Here is a 21,626-nt window from a genome sequence, read left to right on the forward strand (position 1 = left end):
TTTTTGAGACGGAGTCTGGCTCTGTCACCCAGGCTGGAGTGCAATGGCCGGATCTCAGCTCACTGCAAGCTCCGCCTCCCGGGTTCACGCCATTCTCCTGCTTCAGCCTCCCAAGTAGTTGGGACTACAGGCGCCACCACCTCGCCCGGCTAGTTTTTTGTATTTTTAGTAGAGACGGGGTTTCACCGTGTTAGCCAGGATGGTCTCGATCTCCTGACCTCATGATCCGCCCGTCTCGGCCTCCCAAAGTGCTGGGATTACAGGCTTGAGCCACCGCGCCCGGCCTGGAATGTTTCATTTCTTAAGTAGGATGGTTTTGTCACGGATAGTAATTATATTATGTTTCCTAACGATGTGTGAGAGAGAAGGAAAGAGAAAATCAGTACAGAAGACTCACTGCAGAAGCGGCCTGCCTGAAAAGTCACAGCAACAGGCAAAAATCAAACAACCTGCTAAAAAACTCAGGCTGCACCTGCACACAGACAAGCACACAGGGTCCAGCATAGAAGCCCTTTGTTCTTTTTTTTTTTGAGACGGAGCCTCGCTCTGTCGCCCAGGCTGGAGTGCAGTGGCGGGATCTCAGCTCACTGCAAGCTCTGCCCCCCGGGTTTACGCCATTCTCCTGCCTCAGCCTCCCGAGTAGCTGGGACTACAGGCGCCCGCTACCTCGCCCGGCTAGTTTTTTGTACTTTTTAGTAGAGACTGGGGTTTCACCGTGTTAGCCAGGATGGTCTCGATCTCCTGACCTCGTGATCCGCCCGTCTCGGCCTCCCAAAGTGCTGGGATTACAGGCTTGAGCCACCGCGCCCGGCCCCTTTGTTCTTTTATAAATAGCGAGCTCCCAGGAAAGTTTCCTCCCCTTTTCAGGCATATACATGGTGGGAACTTCCACAGGGAGGAGGGGTGCTTACCTAAAACAAACTCACAGTTATGCAAACAAAAAAGGCGGTGCTTTGTGCTTGCATAGATACATACCCACAGCTGCATGAGATAAGACAGCTTTACTGATAAGTTACTCAAACTACTACAGAGATAAGAGGTTTTCTTGCAAAAGCTTTTGAATTCAGCTGTAACAGGGCAATCCACTTGCATACGTATTCAGCTCACTGTGGAGAGCTTTCTTCTTTCGCTTATTAAACTTTTCACTTCCACCTCACCCTGTGTCCCGTTCCTTAGTTTTCTTGGAGTAGGACAAAGAATCCCAGGTATTAGTCCAAATAAGGAGAAAATGCTACATTAAAGTACATTGGCAAGATGGCAACAGGTGTATTCCATGTACTTTTTCGTATGTTATCTATCACGTATGTGTAGATTTCATTTGCTATATTTTTTAAAAACAAAATAACTGAATTGTTCAAGATTTTAACTCCTGATTGTGCCTTCCAAGGCTTCCTAATCTGGTCTCCATTTACCCCTCCATGTCACGCCTCTGTTCCAAACCGTTCAGCTTCTCCAGCCAGTTTAGGCACCACCTCTGAGCCTTTGCTGTTTCCATGACCTTCCCCGAAACGAATAACCTCCTTCACCCCCCTCCCCCTAAAAGACCCACAGATTCCCGGGCCTCTAAGCGCCCCATTTCGCCCCACTCTGTCCTCGGACGCGTCACTGCGCCCGCGCCACTGTCGCCGCCCCGCGCGCCTCTGCCGTTTGCCGCCCGCGGCGCTTTCCCCTCCGCGGTTCCTCCCCGAGCCGACCCCAGCGCCCACGATTCCGCAGCTCCACCGACCAGGGGCCGCGCAGACCGGGAACTCACCAGGAGCGTAGTCGCTTGCAAGGCCTGGGGGCCGGCGAGGCAGCAGAGGCGGGATGGACCTGAGCCCGGGGGCCCGGGGGAAGTACGCGCCCCGCCTCCCTAGGATTCCCCCACCCAGCCCCAAACCCGCCTCGCGAACCGCCGGTACCGGGCGCAAGGACCAGCAGCCTGCGCCCAGACGTTCAACTGTGCCCCACTCAGGTCAGCCCGGAGAATGGGGGCCCTTTCCGTAATTGTCCTTCAGGTCCCAGCGGGCCGTTGCCCTCAAAGCTCCTTTTCTTAGACATTTGGTGATTGTGTTGTCTGTTAGCCATCATGAGCGAACATTTCAGAACGACCGCTTATAAAGCGAATCAAAGCGAGCCAGGCAGCCCCTCCCTCATTCCTGCCGTGTTTTATATGGAGGTGAGGCAGTGGTGGTAGCTCCGGAGGGTGGCGTTAAGACCGGCTCTAGCTCTGCAGAGGTTCCTCCCATCTGGCTTAGGACAGAGGCGAGGCGCCCTTCTTCATCCTCTTCCCGATTCCGTCCCCGGGAATTCCAGAGTCTCTCTTTGGCCGAGGAACTGAACCCGCTCCAGCACCTAGTTCCACAACACTCTCCATTCATCCCAAGATTGCCTGAGGCCTAACCAGGAGCCGGGCACGAGCTGGACTAGAGCTCTGAGCCCACTCTCCGTAGCGGTCAAGGTGCTTGCTCGAACCCTCCTTTCACAGGTCTAAATAGCATTTCTCCCCTTGAATTAGAAGAATCCGTGGGATCCGCAGCATTGGTCCAGCTCCCAGCCAAGCAGCCTACGCCGGGCATATTAGAACAGGGCAGAAGCATCCAGCAAGGGTAAGAAGATTGTAAGGATGAGGTCTTTGGGTAGAAGAAGTCTTTTGAAGAACTGACTTGGACTGCAGTTCTGTAAAGCAAACCCAGAGGTGGTTTTTGTGTGAACCAGCCAGCTGCTACCCAGCAGGGGGAAGGCTGGTGTGATCCTGGGTGATAACAGATTGTACTGGGCTTGGGACCTGTTGGCCACAGGCACGCCTTGCAGCTGTTTCTAGCCACAAGGCCATTCTCTAGACCCCAGAGAAATGAATGGCTTTAGCAGGAGGCTTACAATATTGTCCTTGGTCTCACTAATCAATGAACAATGAGTCGGCCTTTGGCAGATTTCCTGAATTCACTTTCATTAACAACATGATGGTTGCTGCTTTAAAAAATTGCGAGGGGCTGAAATTTTGGAGAGGAGCTATACCGAAAATGAGGGGTGTCCCATCTGCCCCCCACACTATTTTTTTTTTTTTTTTTCTGGAGAAGAGTTTAAAGCATGAGAAAAGGTAAAGAAAAAGCCATTTCTGGCCGGGCGCGGTGGCTCAAGCCTGTAATCCCAGCACTTTGGGAGGCCGAGACGGGCGGATCACGAGGTCAGGAGATCGAGACCATCCTGGCTAACACTGTGAAACCCCGTCTCTACTAAAAAAATACAAAAAACTAGCCGGGCGAGGTGGCGGGCGCCTGTAGTCCCAGCTACTCGGGAGGCTGAGGCAGGAGAATGGCGTGAACCCAGGAGGCGGAGCTTGCAGTGAGCTGAGATCTGGCCACTGCACTCCAGCCCGGGCCACAGAGTGAGACTCCGTCTCAAAAAAAAAAAAAAAAAAAAAAAAAAAGCCATTTCTGAGTTGGTGGTATAACAGATGTTTATATGTGCTGTCTCTTTTCCCTCTCATGACACCTCTGTGAGAGACATTTTCATCTCTGTTTTAAATATAATCAAGCTGAGGGTCAGACATTAATTTACTAGTTCAAGGTGGGACAGCAATCATGAGAGCTAGGATTCAAACCTAGATCTTTTGGCTTTGAAGTATTTTACTCTACTTTACTCTACCTTCATTTAATATGCTTAAAAGCCTATTCTTGCCTTTTGTTTCTGTCCCCTCCTGTAACATTTTGTTTCAAGGGAGAAATATACTGATTTCATTCATATTACTTGCAGTTACAGTGTTGTGGCTTATCAAGCTTTCTTAGAAATCTGTAGCTAATTATTGGAAGAAGGAGCTCTAGAGTTCAAGGGTTTTGCCTCTGGGCAGTAGGGCTGGGATGAGAAGGGAAAGAAGGAAGGCTCCTTGCATTTCATTATAAATTCTTATGTACTGGTTCCTTAAAAACAACAACAACAACAACAACCACCATGTGCATGTATCACTTTGATAAACATTAAAAAAAGATTATTAGCAAATTAAAAAATAATAAAAACCCCCAAAACTGCTTCTTGCTATCATTAGCATTTAAACAATTGTCAGAAAACCAGCGAACAGCAGTTCTTCTGGGTTCACAGAAACAAGTTCTAATGGGTTCACAGAAGCAAGCTTGGGGGGAAACGTTCCCTACAGTCTCCAAACCCAAAGGCATCTTAAAAACCACAAATCTGTAATACAGATTTTGCAATAATTGTGAAATAGTGATATTTGTTAACTATGTGATTACAAAATCATTTAGGGAGAAGCCTGTAGTTAGCTTGGAGACCACACCCAGCCAGAAAGCAGACTGGAGTTCAATTCCCAAGCCTGAGAATGAAGGCAAGTTAATAAAGCAAGCAGCTGAGGTAGGTATAACAAGAATTCTCAAAGTGACTATCTTTAACCTCCTGGCAACTTCTCTACATGCTGTATTTGTTTCCAGGGATGTCCAATCTTTTGGCTTCCCTGAGCCACATTGGAAGAAGAAGAAACGTCTTGGGCCACACATAAAATACACTAACACTGACGATAGCTGTTAAGCTTAAAACACACACACACACACACACACGTCATAATGTTTTAACAAAGTTTACGAATTTGTGTTGGGCCACATTGAAAGCTGTCCTGGGCTGTATGTGGCCTGTGGGCTGCAGGTTGGACAAGCTTGATTTAGACAGTCTAATAAATATCCTGATTTGGGATGTTAGTTATGCTTTGTTTTAAAGCAATTTTATTGAGATGTAATTGACATATAGTAAACACATATCTAAAATATACAATTTGATACATTTGGCATATGTATATGCCAGGGAAGTGTACAATTTGATACATTTTGACATCTATATATATATCCTGTGAAATCTTCACCACAATCAAGACAATGAATAATCTCTATCATTTACAAAAGTTTCTTTGTGCCTTTTGTAATCCCTCTCTCTTCCCACACCACTCCCATCCCCAGGCAACGACTGATATGCTTTTTGTCACCATAGATTTGTTTGCATTTTGAGAGATTTATATGGAATCATATTCTATGTGCACTTTGTCTGTCTCCTTCAGGTAACTATTTTGAATGACATCCATGTTGTTGCTTTTTATCAATAGTTCATTCCTTTTTATTACTGAGCAGAATTTCATTGCATGGATATGCCACTCTTGTTTATCTGTTCATCTGTTGATTGAGCATTTGAGTTGTTTCTCGTTTTTGACTATCACAATCTGCTTGGACATTTATGTACAAGTCTTTGTGCAGACTGTGTATTTTTTCCTCTTGGGTGAATATGTAGGAATGAAATGGCTAGGTCATGTGGTAGATGTATATTTAACTTACTGTTTTCCTTAAATTTTTTTTTCTTTTTTGGGGCTCTCCAAGCCTGCTAGACAAATTCTAAAAGACCTCTAACCTTAACTTACTGTTTTCCACAGTGGTTGTGTCATTTTACCTTCCTACCTCAGCAGTATATAAGAGTTCCAGTTCATCAGCATTTGGCATGGTCAAAATCTTCTACGTTTGAGCTATTTTAATAGATGTGTAGGTATCTCATTGTGGTTTTCATTTGCATTTTCCTAATGGCTAATAATGTTAAACATCTTTTCATGCGTATATTTGCCATCCATATATATAATCCTTGGTGAAGTGTTCAAATCTTTTGCCCATTTTTTCCTATTGGTTTGTATGTTTTCAGAGTTCTCCAGAAGTTCTCTACACAAGTACATCGTCAGATAAATACCTTGTGATATTTTCTCTCCATCTGTAGCTTGTCTCTTCAGAACAGGTTCTTGAATTTTGATGAAGTCCAATGTATCAGCTTTTCCTTTTATAAAAAGGAAATGTAATGAAATACTGCTCAGTGATAAACAGGAATGAACTATTGATAAAAAGCAACAACATGGATGTCACTCAAAATAGTTATATGAAGGAGACCAAGAAGTGGACATACAATATGATTCTCTATTTATGAATAGTGCCTTTCATGTCGTATCTAAGAAACCTTTGCCTAGGTCACAAAGATTTTCTCCTGTTTTCTTTTAGATATTTTATAGTTTTATTTTTTACATTTACATATTTGATACATCTTTATTTGTACTTTTATTTCAATAGTTTTGGGGGAACAGGTGGTGTTTGGTTGCATGGAAAAGTTCTTTAGTGGAGATTTTAGTGCACCCATCACCTGAGCAGCGTACACTATACTCAGTGCGTGGTCTTTTATCCCTCACCCCACTCCTACCCTTCCCTTCCGAGTCCCTAAAGTCAATTACATCATTCTAATGCCTTTGTGCCCTCATAGCTTAGCCCCCACTTATAAGTGAGAACATATGATTTTTTGGTTTTCTATTCCTGAGTTACTTCACTTAGAATAGTGGTCTCCAGTTCTATCCAGGTTGCTGTGAATGCCATTGTTTCATTCCTTTTTACGGCTGAGTAGTATTCCATGGTGTGTGTGTGTGTGTGTGTATACATACCACATTTTCTTTGTCCACTCATTTGTTGGTGGTCATTTAGGCTGGTTCCATATTTTTGCAGTTGTGAATTGTGCTGCCATAAACATGGTTGTGCAAGTGTCTTTTTCATACGATGACTTCTTTTCCTCTGGTTAGATACCCCAGTAGTGGAATCAAATTGTTGTTCTACTTTTAGTTCTTTCAGGAGTCTTTATAGTGTTTTCCATAGTGATTGTACCAGTTTACATCCCCACCAGCAGTGTAAGTGTTCCCTTTTCACCACATCTATGCCAACACATATTATTTTTTGATTTTTAAGTTATGGCCATTCTTGCAGGAGTAAGGTGGTATTATTGCATTGTGGTTTTGATTTACATTTCTCTGATAATTAGTGATGTGGAGCAGTTTTTACAATATGTTTGTTGGCCATTTATATATCTTCTTTTGAGAATTGCCTGTTCATGTCCTTTGCCCACTTTTTGATGGGATTGTATGTTTTTTTCCTTGCTGATTTGCTTGAGTTCCTTGCAGATTCTGGATATTAGTCCTTTGTTGGATGCATAGTTTGTGAATATTCTCTCACACTCTGTGGGTTGTCCATTTACTCTGCTGATTGTTTCTTTTGCTGTGCAGAAGCTTTTTGGTTTAATTAGGTCCCATCTATTTATATTTGTTTACATTGCATTTGCTTTTGGGTTCTTGATTATGAACTCTTTTCCTACACCAATGTCTAGAAGGGTTTTTCTGATGTTATCTTGTAGAATTTTTATGGTTTCATATCTCAGATTTAAATCTCTGATCCATCTTGAATTGATTTTTGTAGAAGGTGAGAGTTGAGGATCCAGCTTTATTCTTCTACATGTGGCTTGCCAATTATCCCAGCATTTTTTGTTGAATAGGGTGTCCTTTTCTACTTTATGTTTTTGTTTGCTTTTTTGAAGACAGTTGGCTGTATTTTGCTTTATTTCTGGCTTCCCTATTCTGTTACATTGGTCTACATGCCTGTTTTTATACCAATACCATGCTGTTTTGGTAACTATAGCCTTGCAGTATAGTTCAAAGTCAGGTAATGTGACGCCTCAAGATTTGTTCTTTTTGCTTAGTCTTGCTTTGGCTATATGGGTTCTTTTTTGGTTCCATACTAATTTTAGGGTTGTTTTATTCTAGTTCTGTGAATAGGTATTTTGATGGGAATTACACTAAATTTGTAGATTGCTTTTGGCAGTATGATCATTTTCACAATATTGATTCTACCCATCCATGAGGGTGAGATGTGTTTCCATTTGTTTGTGTCATCTGTGATTTCTTTCAGCAGTGTTTTGTTTTCCTTGTAGAGATCTTTCATGTCTTTGGTTAGGTATATTACTAAGTATTTTATTTTTTTTTACAGCTGTTGTAGAAGGGGTTGAGTGCTTGATTTGATTCTCAGCTTAGTCGTTGTTGGTGTACAGCAGGGCTACTGGATTTGTGTACAATAATTTTGTATCCTGAAACTTTGCTAAATTGATTTACCAGTTCTAAGACTTTTTGGATTAGGCTTTAGGGTTTTCTAGGTATATGATCATATCAGCAAACAGCAACAGTTTGACTTCCTTTTTACTGATTTGGATGCCCTTTATTTCTTTCTCTTGTCTGATTGTGCTGGCTAGGACTTCCAGTACTATATCAAATAAATGTGGTGAAAGTGGGCATCCTTGTCTTGTTCTAGTTATCAGGGGGAATGCTTTCAACTTTTCCCCAATCAGTATAATGTTGGCTGTGGGTTTGTCATAGATGTCTTTTATTGCCTTGAGGTATGTCCCTTTTATGCTGATTTTGTTGAGGTTTTTAATCATAAAGGGATGCTAGATCTTGTCAAATGCTATTTCTGTGGCTGAGATTATTATGTGATTTTTGTTTTTAATGCTGTCTGTGTGATGTATCACATTTATTAACTTGTATATAGTAAACCATCCCTGCATCCCTGCTATAAAACCCACTTGATCATGGTGGATTATCTAACTAGTATTTTCTTGAGGATTTTTGCATCCGTGTTCATCAGGGATATTGGTCTGTAGTTTTCTTTTTTTGTTATGTCCTTTCCTGGTTTTGGTATTAAGGTGATGCTTCATAAAACGATTTAGGGAGCATTCCCCCTTTCTCTGTCTTTTGGAATAGTTTCAGTAAGATTGGGATCAATGCTTTGAAAGCCTGATAGAATTCAACTGTGAATCTGTCTGGTTCTGGACTTTTTTGTTGTTGTTGTTGTTGGCATTTTAAAAAATTACTGTTTCGGCCGGGCGCGGTGGCTCAAGCCTGTAATCCCAGCACTTTGGGAGGCCGAGACAGGCGGATCATGAGGTCAGGAGATCGAGACCATCCTGGCTAACCCGGTGAAACCCCGTCTCTACTAAAAAATACAAAAAATTAGCCGGGCGAGGTGGCGGGCGCCTGTAGTCCCAGCTACTCGGGAGGCTGAGGCAGGAGAATGGCGTGAACCCCGGAGGCGGAGCTTGCAGTGAGCTGAGATCCGGCCACTGCACTCCAGCCTGGGCGACAGAGTGAGACTCCGTCTCAAAAAAAAAAAAAAAAAAAAAAAAAATTACTGTTTCAATCTTGCTACTTGTTATCATCTGTTCAGAGTTTCTATTTCTTCCTGATTTAATATAGGAGGATTGCATATTTCCAGGAATTTATCCATCTCCTCTAGATTTTCTAGTTTGTGTGTGTGAATGATCTTTTGTATTTCTGTGGTATCAGTTTTAATATCTCGCATGTCTTTTCTAATTGAATTTATTTGGATCTCTTCTCTTTTCTTGGTTAATCTCACTAATGGTCTATCAATTTTGTTTATCTTTTCAAAGAACCAGCTTTTTGTTTCATTTATCTTGTGTGTGTGTGTGTGTGTGTGTGTGTGTGTGTGTTGGCTTCAATTTCATTTGGTTCTGCTCAGATCTTGGTTATTTCTTTTCCTCTGCTGATTTAGGTTTAGTTTATTCTTGTTTCTCTAGTTCCTTGAGGTGTAACCTTAGAGGTTTTTTTTTGTTTGTTTTTGTTTTTTATGTAGGCATTTAATGCTATGAACTTTCCTCTTAGCACCGCTTTTGCTGTGTCACTGAGCTTTTGATAAGTTGTGTCACTATTATTGTTCAGTTCAAAGAATTTTTAAATTTCCATCTTGATTTCATTGTTGACCAAATATCATTGAGGAGTAGATGACTTAATTTCCATGTATTTTTATAGTTTTGAGGGTTCCTTTTAGAGTTAATTTCTAATTTTATTCCACTGTGGTCTGAGAGGGTACTTGATATATGTTTGATTTTCTTAAATTTATTGAAACTTGTTTTGTGGCCTATCAAATGGTCTATCTTGGAGAATGTTCCATGTGCTGATGAAAAGAATGTATATTTTGCAGTTGTTGGGTGGAATGTTGTAAATATCTGTTAAGTTTATTTGCTCTGGGTATAGTTTAAGTCCGTTGTTTCTTTGTTGACATTCTGTCTTGATGGCCTGTTTAGTGCTGTCAGTGGAGTACTGAAGTCTCCTGCTATTACTGTGTTGCCATCTATCTCATTTCTTAGGTGTAGTAATAATTGGTTTATACATTTGGGAGCTCTTGTGTTAGGTGCATATATTTAGGATTGTGATATTTTCCTGTTGGACTGATCTTTTTATTATGACATAATGTCCCTCTTGATCTTTTTAAACTGTTGTTGTTTTAAGGTCTGTTTTGTCTTTTTATAAGAATAGTTACTCTAGCTCACTTTTGGTTTGCATTTGCTTGGAATATCTTTTTCCACCCTTTTTATGTGAGTCCTTATGCATTAGGTGAGTCTCTTAGAGATAGCAGATACTTGGTTGCTGGATTTTAATCGATTCTGCCATTCTGTATCCTTTAAGTGGAGCATTTAGGCCATTTACAGTCAATGTTAGTACTGAGATGTGAGGTGCTGTTTTACTCATTGTGCTAGTTGTTGCCTAAATATCTTTTTTAAAAATTGTGTTACTGTTTTATAGGCTGTGTGAGATTTAAGGAAGTTCTATTTTGGTGTATTTTGAAGTTTTCTTTCAAGATTTAGAACTCCTTTTATCATTTCTTGCAGTACTGGCTTAGTTGTGGTGAATTCTGTCAGCATTTGTTTATCTGAAAAAGACTTTATTTCTCCTTCACTTATGAAGCTTAGTTTTGCTGGATACAAAATTCTTGACTGACCATTATTTTGTTTGAAATGGCTAAAGATAGAACCCCAATCCCTTCTGTTTTGCAGGGTTTCTGCTGAGAAATCTGCTGTTAATCTGTTAGGGTTTCCTTTCTAGGTTACCTGATGCTTTTGCCTCACAGCTCATAATATTCTTTCCTTTGTCTTGATTTTAGATAACGTGATGACTATGTGCCTGGATGATGATCTTTTTGTGATGAATTGAAGGGGTGGCCTGCCCCTCCACACCTGTGGGTGTTTCTCGTTAGGTGGAACGAGAGACTTGAGAAAAGAAATAAGACACCGAGACAAAGTATAGAGAAAGAAAAGCGGGGCCCAGGGGACCGGCGCTCAGCTTACAGAGGACCCACGCTGGCACCGGTCTCTGAGTTCCCTCAGTATTTATTGATAATTATCTTTACCATCTTAAAGAAAAGGAAGTGGCAGGATAATAGGATCATTGTAGGTAGAAAATTAGCAGTAAGACATATGGATAAAGATCTCTGTGACATGAATAAGTTCAAAGGAAAATGCTGTGCCTTGATATACATATGCAAACATCTCCATAAACCTTTTAGCAGCATTGTTTTAGACTATCACATGGGGAGAAACCTTGGACAATACCTAGCTTTCCTAGGCAGAGGTCCCTGCAACCTTTGGCCGTGTACGTGTCCCTGGGTAGTTGAGATTAAGAGAATGGTGATGACTTTTTAACCAACAAGCTGCCTTCAGATATTTGTTTAACAAAGCACATTCTGTATAGTCTAAAATCCTTTAAACCTTAAGTCACCACAGTATATGTCTCTTGCAAGGACAAGGTTGGGGGTAGGGTAACAGATTAACAGCATCTCAAATACAGAACAAAATGGAGTCTCTTATGTCTGCTTCCTTCTATATAGACACAGTAACAGGCTGATCTCTCTTTCTTTTCCCCACAATGAATTTCCCAGGTGTTGATGTCTAGATCTGTGGTAAGGCCAGGGAAGTTTTTCTCAATTATTCCCTCAAATGTGTTTTCCAAACTTTTAGATTCCTCTTCTTCCTCAGGAACACCAATTATTTTTAGTTTTGGTCATTTAAGATAATCCCAAATTTCTAGGAGGCTTTGTTCATATTTTTGATTATTGTTTTCTTTGACTTTGTCAGATAGGAGGCCTTACAAAAGAGGAGTTTCTCTAAGTGGGTGCCTGTTTCTGGGAGAAGGGCCAGAGCTGGGTTGCCAGCCTGTGCAGATGTACAGGGAGCTTTGAAATGACCATTTATTCCAAAGGGACAAACAGAATTCAGAAGGTTGATTATCATTAGTATTATTTTTGAGATGGAGTCTTGCTCTGTCGCCCAGGCTGGAGTGCAATGGCACACTCTTGGCTCACTGCCACCTCCATCTCCCAGGTTCAAGTGATTCTCCTGCTTCAGCTTCCCCAGTTGCTGGGATTACAGGCATGTGCCACCATGTCTCACTACTTTTTGTATTTTTAGTAGAGGAGGGGTTTTGCCATATTGGCCAGGCTGGTCTTGAATGCCTGACCTCAGGTGATCCACCTGCTTCGGCGTCCCACAGTGCTGGGACTATAGGCATGAGCGACCGCACCCAGCCCAGAAGGTTGATTACTAAGCTATTCCAGGAGATACCAGAGAAAGGTGATAACCAACTTAAAGAAAATTTTCAAGACAATACAGGATATGGATGAAAAATGCTCCAGAAAAAATGGATATTATAAATAAAAAATAATCGCAACTTATGGAAATGAAAGACACACTTAGAGAGATACAAAATGCATAGAAAATAGAACTGAACAAGTATTAATAAAAGGAAGAGCTTGAAGACAAGGCTTTCGAATTAACCCAATCACACAAAGACAAACGGCAGCAAAATCTTCACCTGGAATTGAAGGTGGCAGCATCCACTGGGATTGGAGGCAGCTCTGGAGCATCCTGACAGCTACACTGTGGCTCATGAAGTTAGCAGAACTTCATGAAATGCTGGAGAGCTGTTAAAGAAAAAGGGAAGGATGGGACTGTAGAAAAGCCCTCAGTATAACTGCAACCTTGGCTACACCTTCAACTCACTGGAGGAGCTTTTACAACTCTGGCACCTAGGCTATACTCCAGACTGAGCTGAACTTTTTAAAGCTCCACAGGTGATTTCAATTTGTAACCAAGGCTGAGAATGAATACTCAATATAATCGATTTATAGTGGGAGGACATTTAACAAGAGAGTGGATAACTGTTAAGTCTCTGTGAATCCCATTTAGTTTTATACCTTACTACCCCATCCAGTGGCAAAATTGCAGATGAGAGAGTATTCAGATGCAAAAGAAAATATCTAAAATTCCAAAGTTCCCTCCTCTTTCCTTCTCCAATCCCTGAGCCTTCTGTTTTCTGTACCACAAAGCTCGTTCAACATCCTTGATGAACAGAACTTGGGTTTTGTGAGCTTTCTTCTGGCTTAGACTGGCCTCACAATGAATTGGGCTCTCTTCTTGCTGTCAGTTTTCCAGGAAACAACAAGGATTTGATTGATTGCTTGTTTCTTGTCATTGGAAATGACCTAGTCATGTTGGGTGGGAAGTAACTGGCTATTTGGTTGATGGGGAAGTGTGTCCAAGGTGGAGGGATGGTGAAGAACAGACTTCATGTTCCTACAAAGAACAGACGTGACCGTCCAACTGGCTTGGCTGACTCTGAGAGCCCTGCCCTCCACTACATACCATGGATGGTGGGTGAAAGGCATTGGTTAGGACTCTAAGGTATTGGGGTCTGTGCTCAGGTAGAGTCAGATGGAGTCAGGGGTTGGTTCAAGAGTAACATAACATGTCAACTGGCTTTCCCTCTGGACTGACTCAGGAAAACCTGTCCCATAATCTTATTGTTACTGCCATTCCTTTCACCCTGATCAATGCCAGAAATAATAGCCTGAGTTGGATTGATTTGAGCTCTGGCACCTGCTCTTCACTTCTTGTTCATCTTTCGTTCATGGGCCTTTCTGTTTTTCTTCCTGACCAGTGTCAGGACTTAGATAGTAATGGTCCTTAGGTTACTGTAACAGTGAGGATGGGCCTGTGGGCTTTCCTGTGTCATGTGTGTATAATAGCAGAAATGACCTCAACTTGGCACATATGTTCATATAAAGAAATTAGGCTAAATAGCTTCTGTTCCTCTCTCATTTACCTATGTCTGAAAGGAAAAAATAATCAATCTATGAATCAAAAATCTGTATATGCCTAAATTATAAATTAAAGGCAATTTAACTGTTTACCTGCATCTGCACATGCAAATGTTGAACCTGACTTGATTTTTTTAAAATGAGCATCAAAATATTTAAACTTCAGACTTTCTTATGAACATTTTAAAACATTGTTTTCTGATCCCTTTGCCATTTATGAAGACAGAGGCATCTGCTTAAAGCAATATATTCTTATTGCTATCTGAATCACAAAGAAAATACTATTTGCTATTGTTCCTTTTTAGTCTTCTCCAAAGGATGAGAAAGATCTCTCCTCCACTTTCCCTTTCTTCACTTACTCTCTTGGCTGCTTTCTGCTCCTCTGTATCCGTCGACATCACTCACATGCTGTCTTCCCAACTCTTAGCTCTCAACCTCTTCTGTATACTACCAGCTTCCGGGTTTTATGGTGGGGGATATCCCTATTGCTCTCTCTCCCTCGCCTTACGGCAAAAGAAAATGAAGTCCAGTTTGAAGTCTCCTGCAATATCAGTCTGCTTTCTGGGTGAGAAACCTGGTTTGGGGCGCCCTCTAGTGGATATGTGGCTGCCATTACATTTTCCCTTTGAGTAAGGCAGAAGAAAGAGTTGGTTTGTTGGCAGGGGCAAAGGGGTGGTTCTGGTCCTAGCTCGACCATGGACTTGCTGTGGGACTTTAGACAAAGCACTTCCACTCTCTTGGCCTCAGTTCCTTCCACGAAATATTGTAGTGTATACTGTTTGCTTTGTGCCAACAACAACTCATTCCTGCAAGTGGGCAGGACTTGTAGAATGGCTGAGTGCAGATCTCAGCAAATCCTCTTTTCCCAAAACAATTGAAAAGCTAGACAAAATTGCCAAAGACAGTCATTTAAAGACTGGAAATTTGACCAAAGGCATACAACAAATTGAGAAAGGTTAATTTAAGAAAGTCCATCCGTGGCCAGACGTGGGCTCAAGCCTATAATCCTAGCACTTTGGGAGGCCAAGGCAGGCAGGTCAGGAGATTGAGACCATCCTGACTAACACGGTAAAACCCCACCTCTACTAAAAATGCAAAAAATTAGCAGGGTGTGATGGCGCTAGCCTGTAGTCCCAGCTACTCGGGTGACTGAGGCAGGAGAATCCCTTGAAACCAGAGAGGCGGAGGTTGCAGTGAGCTGAGATCACGCCACTGCACTCCAGCCTGGGTAACAGAGCAAGACACCATCTTAAAAAAAAAAAAAAAAAAAAGTGTACTGGTTCTCAGAATTTCAGAAAGAACAGTGGAAGTCTGTAGTGTGTTAGCATTGCCCCCTCACCTCCAGCTGTGTGGTTGTGGTAAGGAAGTTCTATCCAGGTGGGTGGGGCTTGTGGGAGGGAATGGCAGTGGCAGCAGAGGGTGGTTGACTTTACTTCCATGCCCAGAGATGTTGAAAACAATAGTTATCTCAGTGACAAACAATCATGGGAAGACCAAAATTGCAGCTAGCTTGAGGTTGCAGTATTGGTTAGGACAAGCAATAGGCTAACAGGCCAGCCAAAAATTTAATATGGAAATGCAGGTAATGATACAACTAAAGAGGGGTCTTGAAAAGCTACCACATGTATCTGGTGGCCTGAAAGGCTGCATACACATTCACATTCAGGAGAGACTGAAGATTCATAAAAGTCTGGAACTTTGAATGAATTCTCCAAGCCACACAGAGATCCACTGACAGAAGGTGAAGCCTTCCCGGCACAAGGTGTGGCTCAACCTCTGGCCAGTCACTGGCTGACCTTTAAGCTATGCTGATCTAAGCCAGGCTTAAAAACAAGAAACCGGGCTCTGTGGCTCACGCCTGTAATCCCAGCACTTTGGGAGGCTGAGGCGGGTGGATCACAAGGTCAGGAGTTCAAGACCAGCCTGACCAATGTGGTGAAACCCTGTCTCTACTAAAATACAAAAATTAGTTGGGTGTGGTGGTGGGCACCTGTAATCCAAGCTACTCAGGAGGCTGAAGCAGGAGAATCATTTGAACCTGGGAGGTGGAGGTTGCAATGAGCCAAGATCATGCCATTGCACTCTGGCCTGGGCGACAGCGTGAGACTCTGTCTCAAAAAAAAAAAAAAAAAATTAAAAAGTAAATAAATAAATAAAAATAAACAAAATAAAAACAAGAAAAAAAAAAAAAAACAAAAAACCTCTAAGCAGATGTCTCAGTGGTTACATGCTGTGAGAGAAACAGACATCACAAAATCAGTCCAGGTAGGTCACTAAACAAACAAACAAGCAAACAGAAACATCCATCAGCCCTGGTTGGGTGGGGAAGGAGATCAGAACCCACAGTTGCTATATGTTACCTAGAATATCCAGTTTTTCAACAACAAATTATGAGACATGCAGAGAAACAGGATAGAGTGACACACACGTACACAAAAACAGTCAATAGAGACTCTTTCCTGGTGGGCCTACATGTTAAATGTAGCAAATACTTCTCAACAGCTATTATGAGTATGTTTAAAGAAGTAAATCAAGTTTGAAGAATTAAAGGAAAGTGGCATGACAATGACTGATCAAATATAGAATCTTAATAAAGAGGTAGAAATGATAAAGAAGCACCAAATGAAAATCCTGGGGTTGAAAAATACAATGGCCAAAATAAAACATTCACTAGAGTGATTTAACAGCAAATTTGAGTTCCTAAAAAAGGAAAAAGAATCAGCAAACTCAAAGCTGGATCAACAGCAACTATCTAATATGAAGAGTAGGAGGAAAAATAAAAATAAAAATGAACAGAGCCTCAGAGGCCAAGGAGACATCATTGAGCAAACCAGCAAATGTGTAATTGGAGTCCCAGAAAGAGAGAAGATAAAAAGGCAGAAAAAATACCTGTATAAAAGATACCTGAACACTTTCCAAATTCGATATAAAACATTTATCTATACACCCAAGAAGCTCTGTGAATATCTAGACATGTCATTCAAACAGATGAAAGCCAAACACGAAGAGAGAATCTTGAAAAAAACAAGAGAAAAAAAGACTTATTCTATACAAGAGTTGCACAATAAAAAACAATAGTCAACTTTTCATCAGAAGCAATGGAGGCCAGAAGGCAGTGGGATGATGTATTAAAAGTGCTGAAAGAAAAAACCTGTTAACCAATAATTTTATGTCCAGTAATATATCTTGCAAAAATGAAGGTGAAATAAAGATAGTCCTAGATGAAAGAAGAATGAGAGAATTTTTGCCTAGCACACTTGCCTTAAAAGAAATAGCAAAGAAAATTCTTTAGGTGGAAAGAAAGTCACACCAGATGGCATTCTAAGCCACATGAAATACAAAGCACCAGTAAAGGTAATTATATAGGTGATTATATAGAAGAATATAAATACATATTTTATCATTTATGCTGACCAATTTGAAAGGTAATTGAATAAAACTAGTTATAAATCCTATTCTTGGTCTTATAAAATGTGAATACATAATAAATGTAATAGTAATAACACAAAGGAGAGGGACTGAAATGAAGCTATATTAGATCAATGACATCAGACAGTATCTTAATCAACAGGAAGAAATGGAGAGTGCCAGAAATGGTAAAGTGTAGTTAATATAAATGACCATAAGTATATTTTTTCCTTTTTCTCTTAACTAATTTAAAAGACAAAAGTTTGTATAAGCAATATTTGTAATACTCTTTGGTTTATAACGTGGATATAATATATCTGACAATAATAACATAAAGGAGGGAAGAAGGAATGGGGCTAATTTTAAGTTTCCATATTCTACAGGAATTAAGTTAGTATTAATCTAAAATAGATAGCAATAAGTCAAGATGCATATTGGAATCTTTAGAGCAACCACAAGGAAACAATTAAAAATGTTATTAAAAAGTTAACAGAGGAATTAAAATGATCATTAGAAAATACGTATTTGATACAAAAAGGAAGGCAAAAGAGGAACAGCGGAACAAAAAAGACGGATACAGCAGAAAAAAGACTGATAGCAAATTACAGTCATAAATCCAACTTTATTAATAGTAACATTAAATGTGAATGAATTAAACACACCAAAAAAAGGCAGAGATCATATGACTGAACAGAACAAGATCCAGTTAAATGCCATCCACAAGAGACACACTTTAGATCTAAAGTCACAAATAGGTTGATGTAAACAGTGGCCATAGCAGGAGTGGTTGTACTAATATCAGACAAAATATACTTTAAGAGAAGAGATAGAAAAAAGTGGGGTCATTCTATAATGACAAAAGGTTAATTCATCAGGAAGATATAACAATTATAAACATATACATATCCAACAAAATAATCCCAAAAAGTATGAAGCAAAAACTGATAGAAATAAAGGGATACATTGGGAATTCAGAAATAATAGTTGGGAAACTTCAATACCCCACTCTCAGTAGTGGATAGAACAACTAGACAGAAAATCAGTGAGCAGATAGAAGATGTAAGCAACTCACTGACATGACTAACTGACATTCGTAAAACATTTCACTCAACAACAGAACACATATTCTTCTCCAGCACACATGAATGTTTTCCAGGATAGACCCTCTTCTAGGCCATAAAGTAAGTCTCAGTAAATTTGAAGGGACTGAAATTCTGCAAAATATTTTATTTGATCACATGAAATTAAATTAGAAATTAATAACAGCGATATTTTGGGAAATTCACAAGTATTTGGAAATTAAACAACATACATCTAAATAATGTCAAAAAAGGAACAAGGAAGTTAGAAAATATTTTGAGCTGAGTGAAAATGAAAATAGAACTTATCAATTTTATGAAATGCAGCTGAAGTGCTTAGAGGAAAATTTATAGCTGCAAATTCCTGTATTAGAAAGGAAAAAAAGTCTCAAAATCAATAATCTAAGTTCCTACCTTAAGAAACTAGGGAAACAAAGCAAACTAAAACCAAAACAAGCAGAAGTAAGAAAATGATAACTACTGGAATAGAAATCAATGAAATAGAAAACAGAAATCAATAAAACGAATGAAGCCAAAAGATAGTATTTTGGAAAGGCAAAACAGACAAACTTTTAGCTACACTAACCAAGAAAAGAGCACTCAAATTGCCAAAATTGGGGATGTAAGGAGGCTCACCGTCAATCTTACAGACATAAAAGGGAATACTGTGAAAAACTGTAAGCAAACAAATTAGACAACTGAGATGAACTGGGTAAGTCCTAGAAAGACATGAATTATAAAACTGGCCAAGAAAAACTAGAAAATCTAAATTGAATTAGTAAATAAAAATCTTTTCACAAAGAAAATCTCATGCCCAGATGGCTTTGCTCAAGAATTCTACCATGCATTTAAATAAGAAAAATTACCAATCTTTCACAAACTCTTTCTGAAAATAGAGGAAGAAATGCTTGCCAACTCATTCTGTGAGGCCAGTATTACCTTGATACCAAAGCCAAGATATCTCAAAAAAAACTACAAGACTAATATCTCTTATGAATATGCATGTAAAAACCCTCAGAACAATGCTAGCAAGCTGAATCCAGTATGTGTATAAAAAGGATTATACACAATGACTTAAGATTTGTCCCAGAAATGCAAGTTTGGTATAATACCCCAAAATCAGTTAATGTAATATACCAGGGCGGGGCGCTGTGGCGCATGCCTGTAATCCTTGCACTTTGGGAGGTGGAGGCTGGCAGATCACTTGAGGTCAGGAGTTTGAGACTAGCCTAATCAACAAGGTGAAGCAAACCAAAAAAATTACCCGGGAGTGGTGACACACGCCTGTAGTCCCAGCTACTCGGGAGACTGAGGCACGAGAATCACTTGAACCCAGGAGATGGAGGTTGCAGTGAGCCAAGATTGCACCACTGCACTCCAGCCTGGGCAACAGAATGAGACTTCCTCTCAAAAAAAGTTACATATCATGTTAATAAAGGATAAAAATCATATGTCATATCAATACCTCTGGAAAAAGCATTTGACAAAATCTGCCATTCATGATAAAAAACATTCTCTTGACCTCAGTTAAAGGGAGTTTCCTCAACCTGAAAAGGGCACCTTGGAAAAATTTGTAACTAACATATTTAATGGTAAGAGACTAGATCTAGCAAGGCAACGATCCCCACTCATCACATGTATTCAATGTATGTAGAAAATCCTAAGGAATCAATCACATACAAGTGTACTTCAGACATATTGTGGGTTTGGTTCTAGACCATCACAATAAAACGAATATTGCAAGAAAGTGAGTCATAACATAAAAGTTATGCTTATATTATTCTGTAGCCTATTAAGTTTGCAATAGCATTACATGTAAAAAAGTACATGCTTTAATTAAAAATACTGTATTGCTAAAAAATTGCTAGCAAAGCGAGCACATGCTGTTTGAAAAAAGGCACCAATTGACTTACTGATGCATGGTTGTCACAAACCTTTAACCTGTAAAAAATGAAATTATCTGTGAAGCACAATAAAGCAAAGCACAATAAAATGAGACATGCCTGTACTTACAAAACTATTAGAATTTTTGTTTTTTTTTTTGAGACAGAGTCTTGCTCTGTCACCCATGCTGGAGTGCAGTGGTGTAGTGGCACCATCTCAGCTCACTTCCACTTCCAGCTTCCAGGTTGAAGTGATTCTCGTGCCTCAGCCTCCCAAGTAACTGAGACTACAGGCATGCACCACCACTCCTGGCTAATTTTTTTTGTATTATTATTATTATTTTTTTATTATACTTTAAGTTCTAGGGCACATGGGCACAATGTGCAGGTTTGTTACTTGTGTATACATGTGCCATGTTGGTGTGCTGCACCCATCAACTTGTCCTTTACATTAGATATATCTCCTAATGCTATCCCCACCCCCTCTCCTCCCCGCAATAGGCCCTGGTGTGTGATGTTCCCCTTTCTGTGTCCAAGTGATCTCATTGTTCAATTCCCACCTATGAGTGAGAACATGTGGTGTTTGGTTTTCTGTTCTTGTGATAGTTTGCTGAGAATGATGGTTTCCAGCTGCATCCGTGTCCCTACAAAAGACACAAACTCATCCTTTTTTATGGCTGCATAGTATTCCACGGTGTATATGTGCCACATTTTCTTAATCCAGTGTGTCACTGATGGACATTTGGGTTGATTCCAAGTCTTTGCTATTGTGAATAGTGCTGCAATAAACATGCGTGTGCATGTGTCTTTATAGCAGCATGATTTATAATCCCTTTGGGTATATCCCCAGTAATGGGATGGCTGGGTCAAATGGTATTTCTAGTTCTGGATCCTTGAGGAATCGCCACACTGTTTTCCACAATGGTTGAACTAGTTTACAATCCCACCAACAGTGTAAAAGTGTTCCTATTTCTCTGCATCCTCTCCAGCACCTGTTGTTTCCTGACTTTTTAATGCTTGCCATTCTAACTGGTGTGAGATGGTATCTCATTGTGGTTTTGATTTGCATTTCTCTGATGGCGAGTGATGATGAGCATTTTTTCATGTGTCTGTTGGCTGTATGAATGTCTTCTTTTGAGAAGTGTCTTTTCATATCCTTTGACCACTTTTTATCAAAAAGTTTTTTTGTTTGTTTTTTTCTTGTAAATTTGATTGAGTTCTTTATAGGTTCTGGATATTAGCCCTTTGTCAGATGAGTAGATTGCAAAAATTTTCTCCCGTTCTGTAGGTTGTCTGTTCACTCTGATGGTAGTTGGGGTTTTACTATGTTGCCCATGCTGGTCTTGAATTCCTTGCCTCAAGTGATCCGCCCACCTTGGCCTCCCAAAGTGCTGGGATTAGAGGCATGAGCCACCACGCCTGGGCCACAAAACCATTAGAATTAATAAATATGTTCAGCAAAATTGCAGGATACATGGCTAATGTTCAAA

At 40.3% G+C, this 21,626-nt stretch overlaps 2 protein-coding genes and 1 pseudogene across 2 annotated transcripts in view; 1 reads left to right on the forward strand and 2 right to left on the reverse strand.

The window, feature by feature from the left end:
• LGALS12 (galectin 12) overlaps positions 1–2,717 on the reverse strand; it is a 25,705-nt gene extending 22,988 nt beyond the window's left edge. The window contains exon 1 of the mRNA XM_023186548.2: positions 1,754–2,717. The gene's annotated coding sequence lies outside the window, so the exon portion shown is untranslated. The remainder of the gene's footprint in view (positions 1–1,753) is intronic.
• The window catches only part of PLAAT5 (phospholipase A and acyltransferase 5), a 30,861-nt gene continuing 9,968 nt past the window's right edge, over positions 734–21,626 (forward strand). Inside the window, exons 1-3 of the mRNA XM_023186556.2 lie at positions 734–1,954; positions 2,498–2,588; positions 4,239–4,344. Coding sequence (XP_023042324.1) covers positions 1,807–1,954; positions 2,498–2,588; positions 4,239–4,344 — 345 coding nt within the window. The 5' untranslated portion in view covers positions 734–1,806. The remainder of the gene's footprint in view (positions 1,955–2,497; positions 2,589–4,238; positions 4,345–21,626) is intronic.
• Positions 5,338–5,386, reverse strand: LOC111522497 (annotated as a pseudogene).

This window comes from Piliocolobus tephrosceles, chromosome 13, assembly GCF_002776525.5.
Source record: "Piliocolobus tephrosceles isolate RC106 chromosome 13, ASM277652v3, whole genome shotgun sequence".
NCBI classification, from domain to species: Eukaryota; Metazoa; Chordata; class Mammalia; order Primates; family Cercopithecidae; genus Piliocolobus; species Piliocolobus tephrosceles.